Source organism: Myripristis murdjan, chromosome 24 (assembly GCF_902150065.1).
Source record: "Myripristis murdjan chromosome 24, fMyrMur1.1, whole genome shotgun sequence".
In the NCBI taxonomy this organism is placed as follows: domain Eukaryota; kingdom Metazoa; phylum Chordata; class Actinopteri; order Holocentriformes; family Holocentridae; genus Myripristis; species Myripristis murdjan.
The window spans coordinates 11637382-11654220 of NC_044003.1; the positions used below are offsets into that span (position 1 = coordinate 11637382).

The 16839-nt window shown below is 42.7% G+C and overlaps 1 protein-coding gene across 2 annotated transcripts in view; it reads left to right on the forward strand.

Moving 5' to 3' along the window:
* Positions 1–391: 391 nt before the first annotated feature.
* The window catches only part of afg1lb (AFG1 like ATPase b), a 34990-nt gene continuing 18542 nt past the window's right edge, over positions 392–16839 (forward strand). The window contains exons 1-7 of one of the 2 annotated variants that reach the window (XM_030047897.1): positions 392–589; positions 840–1162; positions 4632–4692; positions 5333–5434; positions 5673–5800; positions 10722–10821; positions 15151–15209. In XM_030047897.1, the coding sequence (XP_029903757.1) occupies positions 475–589; positions 840–1162; positions 4632–4692; positions 5333–5434; positions 5673–5800; positions 10722–10821; positions 15151–15209 (888 nt within the window). In that variant the 5' untranslated portion in view covers positions 392–474. Of the gene's footprint in view, positions 590–839; positions 1163–4628; positions 4693–5332; positions 5435–5672; positions 5801–10721; positions 10822–15150; positions 15210–16839 lie in introns of both variants that reach the window. The other variant, XM_030047896.1, reaches the window with a different exon arrangement.

Sequence of the window (16839 nt, forward strand, 5' to 3'; positions counted from 1 at the left end):
CGTTGGGCGCGTTTATAAACAATTGGCCCAACTTCTTATCGTTGAATATGTGGACCAAGGCTGTCTAGGGTGTTAAGTAATTGCACAGAGCTTCCTTCAGCATATCTCAAGTGTTAAAGGATTTGAGCGGTAAAATTATTTTTTTATTGCAGCATTATAATAAACGCAATTAGGCTCCCGAACCACACTGAACATTGATATTTTTACACTGTAATTACATAAACAAGTCACGTATGTCAGCATTGTGGCCACCCATTTCATAAAATATCTTTAAAATGAATTTATAGAGACATCGTGAATTGCGTAAGACAGAAATAGTCGGGAACATCGATTTGCTGTGTTATTTTTGTTGTGATGACAATTACCCACATCTGAAGGCTTTAATTTCCTTTACGACAAATTTAAGACTTCGCTAGCCCATGCAATTTTGTAAAGAAATCGGTCATCAATAAAGTTTCATAATATTGAAACAATATGGCGGCGTACAGGTCGCCTTTAGCGATCAGAGGTGTGATCAGATTTTTGCTGAAAGATACGTTTCCGACACCAAGCAGGGTTTGTCACCTCACCTTCAGTCACTCTGCGGAAGGTGAGTGTTTCTTCGTCCTGTTGCGGTGATAAACTGTACAAGGCAGCGCTTGTTTGGCACGCCGTCTTATGTAGAATGCTTATGAAATGTTTGATAACTTTGCCGGTCACCTCGCACCAAAACAGGCACTGTTTCTATACACATACTCATGACGATTTATGGAAAAGATATCAGGTCTAGACAGTGTGCATCATTTTGTTTTGCACATGGATGATAGTCAACACGTGTGATTTCTGCTTGGTGATTTAAGGTTGCACTCCGAGCACAGGGAGGTCATCTGCACCGTCAGGCTGCCCCACAAATCCTGCAGCCTCACATGTCCCTGTCTCCAACACTATCGCCCACTATGACAGCCTCATCCACGGTGGCACCCTGCAGGCGGACAGGCAGCAGAGAGATGCGCTCCAGCAACTGGTTCGACTGCAGAAAACCCTGAAGAGCTACTGCAATGACGTGTACCTGAAGCCACTTACACCAAGGGCAAACCTAAAAGATGACACCACCCAGCCTCAGGAACATCAAGACCCCCACTTGAGAAAAACCGAAAACAAAGCCGGTGCCTCTCCAGAAAAGGTAAAAGAGTAACCAAGAGTCACTGGCCATTGTAATGTGTAGGCTGAGAAGAATAACATGTCATAACACATTAACTGCATGGTTCAGCGGCTCTTACACAAATGCTCACCCATGCCAGACGAACAGTACCCTGTGTTGTTACTATCACTTTGATCAGCTACTTATCTCCTGTTAAAGCAATCTGCATTTGATTTTACTTTTGTAATACACACATATCCTAGTAGCCACATTTTTGCTGTCACAGACATTTATTTTGAATTGATTAAATACAGGATTCAGCACTCGTTCCTTGTGGTTTTCCACCACTGTGTCTCTGTTTGCCATTAATTTTGCAATTGGCCTAGCCATTATAATTTATTAAAACCTAATAAAAGCCATGTTTCATGAGGAACAATGTGGCATGTATTGGTTTATTTTTACATGTACAGCTATAACCACAATGACATAGTGTAAGCAGTTGCCTGTTGCATTATGCCAGTTTCAGTTTTCAATGCCTGGCCTTGGAGCAGGATGGCACGTGGTGGTTGGTAGCCTTCACTCAGGGCCACTGTGGTGGATTTGAAAACTGTTAGCACTGGGAATTGAAGCAGCAGCTATCTGAATATTACTCAGCATTCTGTACCATCCTGCTGTCCAGTTTTCCTAAAGCAATAAAGTGTCTTAAGTGCACCAGTCAGTGTCCTTTAAAGAACCAGCGGCATGGATTAGGTGGTGATGACAGCTACTTGGAGCAGTGTACAGAATTCAAAAACAGAAACAAAGATCCAGTCATCTGCTATGTGTTTTTTTTTTTTTTTTTTTTTTAAACACATTGCTGCTGCCCATGTTTCAAATGGCTTGAATGCAAGAGCGCCTGGGCTGTTATGTGCATTTTAAAATGGAAGTTAAATTATGGATGTGCCTGTGACCTCTCTTTCCCCCCGGGGAGCAATAAAATATTTCTGATTCGGCTTAAACACATGGAAATGAACTCAACAAACACCGACTGGAGTACTTATGCTTGAGGAGCATTAAAAAAAAAAAAAAAAAAAGTAAAATGCTTTTCCTGTAATTAGTAATAGTTTTTCAGGGAGATTATTTTCCAACTTGCTTTCTAGACCAATCAAGACCAGACCACAAAAAATAGGCTGCTTTTTGTGTTTATGTGGCATGCATTTGTTTTGAGCCTTTCACAGTGAGGCATCTGGACTTCAGTCATGAAGGCCTGTTGGTATTTAACATATGGTAGGACTTCAGTGAATCTGCTGCACTTTACCTCAGCTGTATTGGTGCTTGTGTCCGTGGGGCGCAGGTCAAAGGGAGGGTTGGGGTCTGGGAAGTGTATTGTGCATGTGGGTTTTGGAACAGTGTAGGGGGCTGTTGTTGTTTTTAGGTCAGGGGAGCTGACTGTCTAGTATTTGATGGTGGGAGTTTTTGTTGGTAAGCTGGCACAGACACACAGGGTTAGGCAGAGATTTTGGAAGGCAGCAGGGGCAGACCTCCTGCTGGGCTCGTCCCAGCACCCCTCTCACTCTCTCACCGTCCCCATGCAGTAATGAGGGGGTCCCCATTGTCTGGGCCATTCTTGTCCTTTTTGCTTTTGATTCCGGACTCTGACAAATACTTTGGTGTTAGGCTATCAACATCACCACCCCCCCCGCTCCTCTTCCACCTTACTTCTTAGTCTACAAGCGCGCACACACAAACACCGACTGGAGTACTTATGCAATTATTCTGTTTTGAATCAGGTCACACCACTGTCCTCTTGGTGTCTGTTCTCTCTGTGAAAGTGCCGCCATTGTCCTCCACTAACTGACCAAGTCTGTGAGGAGAGTACACTTGACTTAATATTGACCCAATGTGGCGTGGTTTTGCGGATGGTCGGCTAACAATGGACCATTGTTGAGAGGGATCCACCCTATTCAAGTCAGACCTGCATCGTGGATTTCTCCTGTATGGGTCCCCTGCAGATCAGTTGTGCCCAACTTTGAAGACACCCACCATCGCTCTCTTAACTTTACTAATGAGAGGGATGACTCCTTTTGCTGAAAAAAGTTTCCCTTAAGTCATTGAAAAGCCAGTATGGCCCTGTCCTGCATGTGAACTTTACGTCCATGTGCCAGTCTATATCCTCTGCCAGGAGGTGAGGCAAGGCCGGCCGACTCTGCTAGACAGACTGCCCAGAGCTCAGCGGTGAGGCTGCCTCAGGGACGGCCTTGTCCTTCTCCACTCTGCCGTGTTTGCATGGCCGCCAGCCACCACTGACAATTACCCCACCCTGCCAAAGGGTAGCTTGGGAAGTCAGGGAGAAGTCGCACACTGTTTTGCCAAAGCAGACAGGAAAGGCTTGTTGCTCTTCCAGGATCTCACTCCAGCAGGACGGGACAGGACAGGTGGGGGCGGACAAGGAGGGGGGTTGTAGGGCAGAGAAAGAGAGAGAAAGAAAGAGAAAGTGGACGGGTAACAAGTTTGTCTTTTCATTTCGTTTTTAATCAGCCATTGTGCACGTATGCTAGAGTCAAGTGCTCATTGAAAGTAGTGGATACTGAGCAATGTCCCCAAGAGTTACTAACTAAACTTAACTAAAAGAGGATGATCCATCCCATTTAGAGTGGAGCTAATTCGAAACTATTTGACGTTGCCCGGTTACAAAGATGGGAAAAAATTCCTCAATTCCCAAGGACCTGTTATCAAAAAGCATCTGTAATTTGCCCTCCTGTGTGTTCACTAATATGCTACAACAGTTATCATCATGTTATGGTTAAATCAATCACACATACGATTACATAGCTTGGATGCATTTGCCAGTGCTTTAAATTCTCAGTTTGATTTGCAGCCTGCTCATAGAGAAAATAGTGGGGTTTTTTTGTTTTGTTTTTTTTTTTAAGCAGGGACCTTTTGATGATGGGAGGCAGGCAGCACAATGACTTCCAGCAGCACCTCGGTGCAACAGTACCGCATCACAATTAGCAGTGCTAAACAGGCTGCACGGAGAGAAGTCCACTCCATCTCATATTGAGCCTCATCCAGTCCTCCCTGTTTTGTCTGACAAATCCCCCTATTGTTCCTCTGATGATGCTGTTCTTTCGTGGGAACCCTGGCTTGTCTTGTTGATTAGATCCCCTTTGTCTTCCTCCCCTGCAGTGGGCTAGTCTGGAGAATGTGAAACCTCACACTGTAGTGGTGGCTTAATGCCTCAGCATACACTGTTTATTAAACGATGATTCAATCTTATATGGTAATGAATGTAATGCAGCTTATATAGGTCAGCCACTATAGTGTCTTGTGCTTTTAATAATGAATTAATCTATTCATGATTTTGGATGGCCCTAATGATTAATGCCTTTGCTTGCATACTACGGTAAAGCGTGGATTGCCATGACTGTTGTGGGTTATTTACAGTGACAAGCAGCTGTTAAAAAAGATTTATTATGAAACAAACATGCTCAAGAGTGTATGTGTGTGTATTTCTTTTTTCTCCTCAAAGCAGGATCCCCCTCCACCACCACCTCCACCTCCACCCAGGGGCTTCTATATTTATGGCGATGTCGGTAAGGGTTTATATAATCACAGTATCATAAAGAGAAATTCCTTTATTTTCTACTGATTTGATCATTTGAACTAATTTCATTCTCTACTAAGTAAAAAAGTGATAATATGTCATCAGTTGGTTCAAAATGTAGCTGTTAGTGTGAACTGGAACTAAGACAAGAGACCACATCAGACCCATCTTAGCATCTCTCCACTGGCTCCCAGTTTAATTTTGAATTATTATTATAACTTCCAAGGCACTAAATGATGTAGCTCTGACCTATATTACTTAACTTTAACCCTGTATGAACAGCAGTGTTATCTGAGGGCATCAGAGGAGGCTCCACTGTTAATAAATAGATTTTATTGTATTATGTTTTATTTTATGTTACCCATTTTGCCATGCCTTTCTTCATCAGTGTCCAACCACTTTGTAAAATTGTTAAGAAAAGTTCTCTTAGGTAAAGTTGTTTTTAAGAAAATGGTTCCTATGCATCATCTTTCCATGGTTTCTAATCTTTGGGGTTTGATTTTTGGCACCATGAAGGGGATCACAGTGTTGTTATTTATCTCTAAAAGATGTATTTCTATGCCCAGTAGAGGAGTAGGAGGTCAGAAGAGGAGTTATGCTAATATTTTGTGTTTTTACATCCATTTCAGGCACTGGGAAGACCATGCTCATGGACATGTTTTACTCCCATGTGGAAAATAGCCGTAAAAAGAGAGTCCACTTCAATAGCTTCATGTTGGACATCCACAAAAGTTAGTATTCTGCTCCTGCCCACCCAGGATTGGCTTGCATGACTTTGCGGAAGTTTTATGACTCCTATCCACTGGCGATCCTATATTTATCCCTCTGTTTGTCCTAAAGCACTCCCACTAATTGTCTACCATTATGCATACAGGTGAAATTACCGCTGTGCTCTGTATTGTTGCTGGGTTTTGGTTGCCGATGCAGGTGTGCTTTAAGATGTGCCTGACGTCTGTTTAACGCTTAAAGGGATCCACCGGAGGAAACAAAGCCTGCCAAAACGAGGGCTAGGGAAAATGTTCACCTATGACCCCATATCACCAGTTGCCATGGAGATCAGCAGCGAAACCTGCCTCTTGTGTTTTGACGAGTTTCAGGTGAGTGAGTGAGTTGCAGGCTGTGTGTGTGTGTGTGTGTGGGAGAGAGTATGTGAGAAAGAGTGTTAAGAGGGTGAGAGGGTTTGTGTGAGTGTTTAAGTGTGTCTGAGTCTGTTTCTCAAGCAAACTAGGCTCAAGTAGCAAACCATACAGAAATAACACTGGCTGCCTTTATATGCATATTAAACTCTTCTATTGAAGCGACAGTGAGGAATTTTACACAGATAGTGGTATTTGTTGGTATATGCGAGTGTAGTACATCCACAAAGTTTGGTTCATTATCTCAAGAACGAGAGCTTTACCAAAGTGTACTTTCAGCCCCCAGTTTTCAAAATGTCAAAATTACTTTCTGCTGAGTTGATGAACGGATGTATGGCATTCAGATAGACCAATAAATACCGGTATATGTGTAAAATTTCCAAACTATCACTTTAAGTGCATTTATTAGCCTGTAGTAGTACTGTGGCATCATTAGTGAATAATAGCTAGTATGGGCTAATATACTGGTGATAAAATGCTATTTGTTGATGCATACTACAGATGTTTAGCTGTTTCACTGTAAATGATGAGAATGCCTAGTGGGAAGATACAGTTTTTATTAGATAATCACTGAGACACACTATAAAATGCAACAAAGACCATTTTTTAAAGATTGTCCATATGTAAACACATTGCATGTGTATGCCTTCTGTACATCTGTGTCTGTGTGTGTCTCTCTCTCTCTTGAAGAGATTCAAGTTACCAACAGAGAAATGTACTTCCTAAGCAGAGCAAGTCAAAACAGCGAATGCATCAGATTGGACTGACAGCTGAAATGACTTAGACTTGACCTTGGGCATGAACACTATCGCTATGCAGTGGGGCTGTGCAGAGCAGAGAGCCACATCTCTCCTATCTTTAAACAAGTTGCTGCTCTTGTTCTCAGAATCCCAACTTAAACAGGACTGGGGACACCTAGTGGCTTCTTTAAACATAGCAGCAGCCATGTTAATTACTTGGTAGTTGAGCAGCAGTGAGACATTATAATGTGCTGTGAGTGCCTCATGTATCCTCCAGAGTCTTTTTGGGTTTTTTTTTTTTTTTTTTCATTTTCATTTGACATTTTCTTCTTTGACACTTAGTATTTACATAAATCTGTCAGTTTGGGGTTGTTGGCACTGTTTTGTTTCCACAGCCACACACTCTGTTGGTTCCTAGTTTATTATAGCCAAGTTATTCAGACTAGTTTGGATGCTGGACGCACACAGCTAGAGTGTACCTCTCCCCTGCAGGTGATACAGAAATCGTCATTACTACCCTTTGGTGTCAGTGGACGGAGACACTGCTGATGCTCTCCCCATTATTATCAAGCTAGTTTGTCATTCACTGGCAAAGTGAAGGACCTGTGCTCCCATCTTTGTCATTAAGCCAGCCAGATGCATCTGTTTGTTGCTGAATATAGTTCCTCTTACTGATATCATTACCGCTAATGTCAGTGGGTCAAAGGTCACGGAAGGTGCTTCTGCTCTCTCTAATCACTCTTTCTGCATCTGTGAGGATCAAGAGCTGCTCCTTTCATCCCCCCTCCGGCTTTCACATTTTAAACTGCGGCGCTGCTTGTGTGTTCTCATTGATTTGTTTTGTTTGCCGTCGCCCGCTTTGCTGTTTTTGCTCGTCGACTGTTGCTACCGGTGAATGGGGTGGGGAGACAACAAGCAGACATGTGCGCGTTGTTTGTGATGCATAAACAAGAGGTTGGGAGGTTGGGAGCGTGTGTGTGGGATGGGTGCAGGGGTGGAGGGGAGGGGTTGTGGGGCCTATACCAATCAGCATCCTCCTCCACTCAGCCATGCAAATGAAGTTCTGGGTATCAGTCGCACTCTCCTGCTTCCTTAAGTGAGTGGAGCTAGAAAGCGACTGGCGGCGGCGGGTCAGATGGATCTTATCCTCTTAAATGCTAATGACATTTCTCCATTCTCTTCATTAGCGCCGTGCCATTATCAGTAATTTGTAGCCCCCCTCACCCTTTTTACAGCCCCCCCAACCCAGCTCCTCTAATGAATACTCACCATTGAGAGGTCCAAGATGGAAAGATGGAGTAGAGGGAGCAAGAAAGGAAGAAGAAGAGTGAGAAGAAAGCGCTTGAGCGTCATTGTCTCAGGGCCTCAGTCACTGTGCAGGCCCTGTGAAATTGCTCATAGGTTGTGTACATAAAGAGGTGTAACATCAAAAGAGGTTTAATTTGGCACCCGTGCGCCTCGCTGTAAACTGACAGCCGCTCGAGTAATTGGATGCTCATTTAAATATTGGCATTGACCGGCGGAGATTGCGCCGTTATTTTTGTGTCCCACAAGTGCTTTACATCAGCCCCCCCGCCACACACACACACACACCTTTCTCATTCTCTAGGTAACCATTCTCTTTTACTTCACCCACCCCTGCTCGTTCAGCAATCAATATTGCCCCTCAGACTTTGCTCACGATGAGGGCACATGAATAAACAAATCCAGGTTGTATAAAAGGTCATTTTTAAATGATTCTTTTGAAATGAAAATAAAATCCTGCGGTTGGAGGAAATGGGGGGCCCATTCAGAAGGACACAGAGCCTTGGCTTTCTGTTGATTCTCATTTGCGTATACACACACACTCACACACACACACACACACACACATACACACACACACACACACACATAGACAAGCACAGTAATTTGATGCCCCTAGCCACCTCTCCTTAGTGAAATCAAGGCTTTAACACAAATGTTAATCGCGTATTGGCAAGGGCAGTGGGGCTAATATGGAAAGCCAGATGACTCTCCAGAGTATGAATAGAGGCATATGTTGTGGGTATGGCCCTCAGAAGTGCCTGTTGTACACAGGAAAGTAGGTAAGAGGGAGTGAGATGAGGGGGCGGGACAAAAACATGACTGGAAAGCCTTCCCTCTTCTTTCTTAAGACATCTTACATTGACTTCTGTGTATGTGCGTGTGTGTGTGTCTCTATATATGTGTGTGTGTGTGGGTGTCTACATATATCTATATCTATATATATCTATATTTATATATCTTATATCTATAGATATAGATTTATAGATATATATGCACATATATATAGATAGATATCTCTATAGATATATCTAAAGATATCTATAGATATATCTATCTCTATTAACCAACTCTAACCAACTCTATATATATGTATCTATATATATATATATAGATATCTATACATAGATATAGATATCTATCTATCTATCTATCTATATATAGATAGATAGATAGATAGATAGATAGATATAGATATATATAGATATAGGTATAGATATAGATATAGATATACACACACATTGGCACATTGCAGTCAGGCAGGTAACATTCTCTTAACATTCTCCAAATCCAGACTCGTCCATCAGACCGCCAGATAGAGAGGCATGATTGGTCACTCCACAGAACACGTTTCCACCGATGCTTGGCTTTGTGCTTGGTGATGTGAGGCTTGCGTGCGGCTGCTCGGCCATGGTAACCCATGCCATGAAGCTCCCAGCGCACGGTTTTTGTGCTGATGTTAATGCCAGAGGAGGCATGGATCTCTGCAGTTATTAAGTCAGCAGAGCATCGGCCACTTTTACGCACTATGCTCTTCAGCACTCAGCATCCCCACTCTGTAACTTAACGTGGTCTGCCACCTGGTGGCTGAGTTGCTGTGGTTCCTAAACGCTTCCGCTTTGCAATAATACCACTTTCAGTTGATGGTGGAATATCTAGGAGGGAAGAAACTTGACCAACTGACTTGTTGCAACGGTGGCATATTATTACATTACTGTTACAGCACCACGCTGGAAGTTAGTGAGCTCTTTAGAACGAGCCATTCTTTTACAAATGTTTGTAAAGGCTGTGGCAATTGGACTGAATGAAACACCTGGATTGAATGATTAAGAGATGTGCACCCAATATTTTGGTCCATATAATGTATATACACACACACACACACACACCCACACACATACACATATGTACATTCATACATGCACACATACATACATATATACATGCATGCATGCATATGTATCAGTGAGTCAGTCATCATCAAGCTGATTCAGTGGCTGATGTGGTTTGCAACATGTATATTCATTTGATTGCTACGCAGCTCATGGCAATACATGCTTGCTCCCTTCATGGGTGCACAAAAGAGCAACAGGGGTGAAAGAGAATGAAAATGAGAGAATAAGAACAAAAGTGAGTGCACTGGATTACTAATAGAAAGGTCAGAACTCTTCATTTAACAGCCAGCGACTCGTAAACGTCCTTGCTGCTGTGTTGTCATAGACCTTTTGTTTGTTGTGGACTCGTAGAAATGCTGTGGATGAAAAAGGCAGCAGATGGTTGAATAGTTTTAATGTATTATATCCTCATAGCCTTGTATCTGCTTTAGGAGAGCGCACACACCTACACACACACACCTTTATATAGCCATCTGGGACAGAGGCTTTGTCTGCCGTGGTGACCCCGGTTTGGGTACATATTGCTCCATTTTCATTATTCTGCCTCTTGTTTCCTTGCTGGCACTCACTCGTTCTCACCCTCTGTTCAGCTGATTAGCTCAGGCCCGCTGCCTTGTCTCGGCTACTTCTCCCTTGCAGAAAGCCGCCTCGTGACCATTTGCAGTCAGTTGGAGTGGTTTAGGTGTGTGTGTGTGTGTGTGTGTGTGTGTGTGTGTGTGTGTGTGTGTGCGTGCGTGCCTGTGTGCATATGTCCATGTGTGAATGGCCATGACCAGACACAAAGGAGAGAATGAGCACACCTGAATGACACTAATTAACATGGAGCCGAGTGTTGATGGCAAGGTTTGACCTCACACACACACACACATGTACACACACATGCCATGGCAACAAAGGTAAATAATACATGAATTTATTTCTCCTCTGTTTGTGTTTGGTCAGGTGACCGACATTGCCGACGCCATGATCCTGAAACAGCTGTTTGAGACCCTGTTTCAGACCGGGGTGGTGGTCGTCGCCACGTCCAACAGACCCCCTGATGGTATGACCAGAGCGTACATGTGTGTGAATGTGTGTATCACTGCTTCATGTGTAAAGTTTTGTTGTTTTGATAGTTTTTTTTTGATAGTCACATTGGTGCACAATCCACATAGAAAAGGCCTATTTTCTTTCCAGCTCAAAAATTCACTGTATCAGATCTATATTGGTAATCAGTGAATTTTTTTCCCCGCAAAATTGTCATCGGTATCGGCATCAATAAACGGCAGGATGGTGGTCCAGTCACCCAAGCTGACTTTCATTAAACTGCAGAACCCCATTTGAAGTGATTTCACTGATTTGAAAAAATATTTTGGTATTAATATGTGTAAATCTCATACTTAAACACTGACAAATCAATTCAAAGTGGCGAGAATAATATGTCAAAAGAGTCAGTCATCCGTTTTTTGGAATGACAGTTTATAGTGAATTAAATTGATGCCCCACTCGGGCTTTCACAGAATAGTTTACTAGCAAGTCGTCGATGTGTAACTTTCGCTCTGTGCAGTAACACACAGTTTGAATCACTTCTGTGTCAGTAAACTGATAAATTACTAAACCTTTTGCAACATGTGGACATTAATGTTTATTAGCCAGAGCTCACAGTCCAACCAAGAGTGTGAGTATGTAATAATAATAAACATAGTAGGCATAGTTGGCATAGGTGTGGAGTTTGAGGACCCACGTTGGTTAATGAGGAAATGAAAGTTCAGCTGATGTGTCTCATTAAAACATTAACTGATAAGATAATCTTTCCTTAAATATTTAGATATAGATAGATAAAGATAGATATTAGACAAAAATAACATCACTTCAGTTTTATCAGTAAATAATAAAAATGAATAAGTGTTCCCTTCATCAAAAATGATGCGCCAATAAGCAGTAGGGCCCAGTAATTAGGACGAATTAAAGGTGGAAATGGACTGATCACCAAAGGGATGTTATGAAAAGGCTGGTGGTGCATAATGAGTTGTCATAGCTGTTTTGGCACACGTCGGGCATAGAAGATAGGTAGCTGTGTTGAGAGGCATAATAAATATAACACACCGATACATTGTGGGGAAATATACTGTGTTTTTTGGTGCAGTATCTGCATAAACAAGGTGAAACAGCGGCCTGTTGCCTACCTGGCTCATGTGCAGCAGTGTTATCAGCCAAATCGGTGTCTCCCTCCTCATCTGGCACCGCTCCAATATTATTGTGTAATTATTGATGCTGGACGCTCATCTAGAGAGGTGAGCTCTGCTGTCCCCGGCCCCGACACGACACTGTTACGATCCCCGGTGAGACTCGACTCGCTGGCATCTTTGTTTATGTCAGACCGCTTCCTGTTTATTTCTGTCAAGGTCGTCACATGTTTTACTGCAGCACCTCACTCGAGCAGAGGCAGAAATGTTTGCAGAAATCTTTCATGATTAGAATTAAAAAATAAATTAATGACAAAATACCAAGTCACTTTTTTAGAAAAAAAGACGGTGTTCTGTAAATTTTAGAAATTACAAAATATAACACATAGAGTATACATCTTCATTACTGTTTTTTTGCTGATTCAGAATTCAGCAATATAATTTAAAATGTTTCAGAGTGGGCTGCAATAGGATAGAGTTAAATAAAACGGATAATAACAATAATAGTAACAATAATAATTGGAGTAGTCCTCCATCCTTCCTGCTGTGACTTGCTGCCACTCAGTAAACAATTTTCAAGCCTCTATTGAAGCACCCAAACAAGATTTCCTTTCTTGCTTCCACCTCCCAGACGACAACTTTGATTTCACACTCTGAGAACATTCTTACCTTGTCCTGCGCTCTCACTGTGCCTTTTTTTTTTTCTCCAAAAGAAGAGCTAATTTAATACTTTTGACAGTTTTGAACTCTCGCCCCAGAGCCGTATCTGCTCTATGAATGGAAAAGCACTCCAATCAACACTTGTCAGCTCCAAATAATTGTCAGCGAATAATCAACATAATTAACACTGCGAAATCCACTGTGTTTGTGACTTTTCTGCTGATTGCAGACACAATTTGGCATCCTGGCTGATTTTTGAAGACCAAATCCACTTATGGTTAGAGTGACCATTCCATAGCAGAAAGTTCCCGCATTTTAGCCTTTTGTCCTGTTGATATTGGTTCGATCGAGACATTGAACCCTCACCTGCTCAGATAGTTTTTGTTGTTTTTTTTGTTTGTTTGTTTTTTTTACATTTAACCGATACAAGGATGATGGTTGAATTCTAGATTAGATTTGAGATTTTATTTATCTGCACAGTAGAACAAAAGAGAAGGACAAAACACGTGAGGAGAAGCAGGTTGTGCAGGTGAGATTTAGAGAACCAAAAGAGGCTTTATAGAAGGAATCTCACATCAACAAACATAACTAGCAAGTACAAACATCAAGTAATGAACAAAAGTAAACAAGCAGCGTCAGGTTGTACTGAATCATTCCATTCTCTGATGTGCCAAGAGCGCACAAGTTCAGCACAAACGACCTTGGCAAGAATCGACCGAGCCGCACAGGACCTCACCAACTCCTTCCTGTTTACCTTGTTTACAGCAAATAACCATAAGAAAAGGCGAGGGACATGTGGAATTTATACAGCCTTCACTGCTGAGGCCTGACACAGTCGTTAAACAGGCTTTGATGGTGCATTTAGCGCCAGCGGAGCAAGGTTGGAGGAAGAATGAGCAAGACGGTGATCAAGGTGGAGATAAACGTGTGATGCACTCTGTCCGCTTTCATTTGCTCTCTCTCTCTCTCTCTCTCTCTCTCGTTCGCTCGCTCCTCCTCGCCGGGAAGATGCTGATGTCTGAAAGCCTCGAGTGGGCTCGGAGTGGATGGCAGCAAGATGGCTCTCGTAGACAAAGACAAGCTTCTCTGATATTTACCAGCTATTAAGACCAAAGCGTCAAACCATGCAAAGTTGATAGAGAGCCTACTTGGTTTTAATTACATGGTTAATGGAACACTAAAAGCCGTAAGAGACAACTGGACATGAAAGGCATACATTTTCCATCCTTATTGATGTGGAGAAGCCTCTATCAAAAGGTCCTAGAGTGGGTTATATGTTCTGAAGGAGGAATTTCAAGATACGTTTTTGCTAATAGAGCTTAAGTAGCGTTTCGTTGTTGTTTTCTCCTACATTGGTGTCAATGGAGTTTTGATGGCATTGATGGGGAGAAGGGGGGAATCGAGGTGTCCTGGTATACTCACTCTCACGATTCAGATTAATAGCCTATAGTCTGTTGCCTCAATTTAACCCCTTGAACTCCGATTCTCCCACAAAATTTTCCACTTAAGTAGCTTCAAAGTTAGATAAACCCCTTTTTTTTCCACACTTTTGCACGACATTTTCCCGTACACATTCTGCATCTGCTAGTTGCAATGCAATGCAATCAAATGGATAATATCTCGATGTTATGTATCATTTTATGCACATTTCCCTGTAATCCAGCAGGACATGTTTGGTGTCTCTGGAAACCTTGGGATCCCCAGTAGAATTTAAAAATAAATTCTTCGGGTTAGAACAAAGCTCGGCCATGCAGCCTACATTTGTAACGACGAACCCACCGACGGGACCGCCAGTGATTTGACATGAATTGGTAGTGCTATGGGTGGTGTGTGATAATAAAAGCCAGGTGCAGCACAATGAGAAATAGTCATGCAAATTGAAACATATCTGGCTGTCTCATGGTGTGATTCAGCACTTCCTTCGCAGCCTGGACTCTCCGCTCGCCACAGCACAGGCCATAACTGTGCCTCCCACACTGTACAATCCATTACAGTGTGGCGGTTACCAAGCGAGTGCTACTTCTTTGTCAGGTCCTACAGTAGTAAGCTTAAGCCCAAACATCAACAACAACCACTTGTTTGCATTCGCAGCTGGACAGAGCTTTCGTCTCCCTCTGTGTCTGTGTCTGTGTCTGTGTCTGTGTGAGTGTGTGTGTGTGTGTGTGTGTTCGTCTTTGTGTCTGTGTCTGTGTGTGAATCCCTATCTGTTTTATCTGTCTATCAGGGATGCTACTTCAGATGTAATTTGTTCCAGCCGAGCTAATTGAAACCTCTATTCAGTAAGCCGCTGTGGACATTGTCCGAGCTGAAAAGGCGACAGTCCTTTCTCCCGCCACCATTGTTTGGGAATGTAATGAATTTTATGTTGCTGCCGCTGCCGGTAGAGAAATCCATTTTTCTCCCCTGGTCCCGGTCCTTTTGTCCTGCCTCCCCACCCATCCTTCAGTTCATCAATAGCCACTTTATTTGCCAATCTGTGGTTTGGGAATGACATTATTAGGAGGCTAAACAGCACCTCTAATACAGGCCCTACCCTCCTCTTTCAGATCTGTACAAAAACGGACTTCAGAGGGACACCTTCCTGCCTTTCATCGACGTGCTGAAGGTACAGACAAAGTCATCCCCTTTCTCTTCCCTTTTTAATTTATTCATTTGTTTATCACATATAGTCCCACACGCACGCACGCATGCAGTATGCTCTTGCATGTGCGTGCACACCCGTGTCCCTCTGTTTCTCTGCGTCTGTCTTTTTCCAATTTGCTCTGGTGCGGTTTGATGTTTTCTGCTACCTGGACGCCTCGCACGGTGTCACAAAGCTGTCTTTGATCATACCAGGGCACAGTGAAAGACTCAGAGAGAGCGAGGCAGAGGTAGGGGAGAGATGGAAAGAGCGTCAGCGAGCACAGGTAATGCTGAATGAGAGATGGGTGGGCAAGCCGAGCGGCTGAACCAGCCTGCTTGCATTTCAAAAGTGAGTGGCGGCGGCGTGTGAGGAGAGAAGAGGGATAGTGCGGAGGTTAGCATCTCTGGCAAAAAAAAAAAAAACTGCTTTGCAATTTAATAGCATTATTGTAAGCAGGTAGCACCATTATCCTGCCAGCATCGCAGATGATCATTGATGTGTTTGGAGTGATAGTGATCATAAATAATTGCAGAATAATTTTTTGTCATGGTTCCAAGAGAGGAGGGCAGCATTCTTGCACTTGTTATAGGTATTTAAAACCAAAGTGCTGGAGGCAAGCATGTCCAAACGGCAGTATTTTGCCATAAAAATGTATGATCTCTTCTGTTTTATCACCTGCCACCCAGGCACCCACGGACAAGGCAAGCAAAGTTCGACAGAAAAAGACTTTATTATTAAGTGGGCGGATCACTGGGCCTACTCACTCACCACACACAAATCAGTTGAAGTACAATAACAAGAAAGGTATCATATTTAATACACTGTGTCTTTCCACTTGCTTTTAAATGGAGCTGGTGCATAATGAAGTCCTATATTGGCATTAGTTAGTTTCAGGGGAAGCAGCAACATTTCCTGTGCTTCCTCCTCAGAGCCGGTGTCACTTAGCACCGTATGCAAGTCAGGAAAGGTTACATTCATGATATCAGTCTGTACATATTTCGGATCACCTACATACCACCGGAGATGCGATAATTTAATAATGCACTGAAATACACAAACTTCTTTATCTTTATGCCACCTGACTATTTTCATTTGTTTTGTGAGTTACTTCTTCTCCAAAATATGCTTTTGAAAAAACTGATCATTAAAAAATAGCTCTGACTAACCGAGTCACGCTTGACTAAAGTGAGGTAGCAGATGAAGGCTCATCTGTGATTGTACAACTGATGCATTAATGTTTAATATTTGTTTCCCCTCAAGTGTCAGTAAAGTAAGTCTGATTGTGATTGTGATAATTTTTGTATATTTGTACAGTAACTATAATAGATCACAGGTTTATTTTTTATTTATAGTATGAGGTTACTGTGATATCGTTTATGTACCTGTTGCATGTCATACTTAACAGTGGGGAATGTGAGAAACAAAGTTTGATAAAATCAGGGCACCGTCAGCTTTATCAGGGCAACATGGCTGCATTTTCTAGAGCTCTACTGTATCCTTAACACACTCACATATGAGTGCATACATACACAGAAAAAAAAAAACACTTTTTGCCCCTTCTGGCACTGGGGAGGCCTTCAACCCCCCCTGTACCCCCCCACCCACCCAGAGC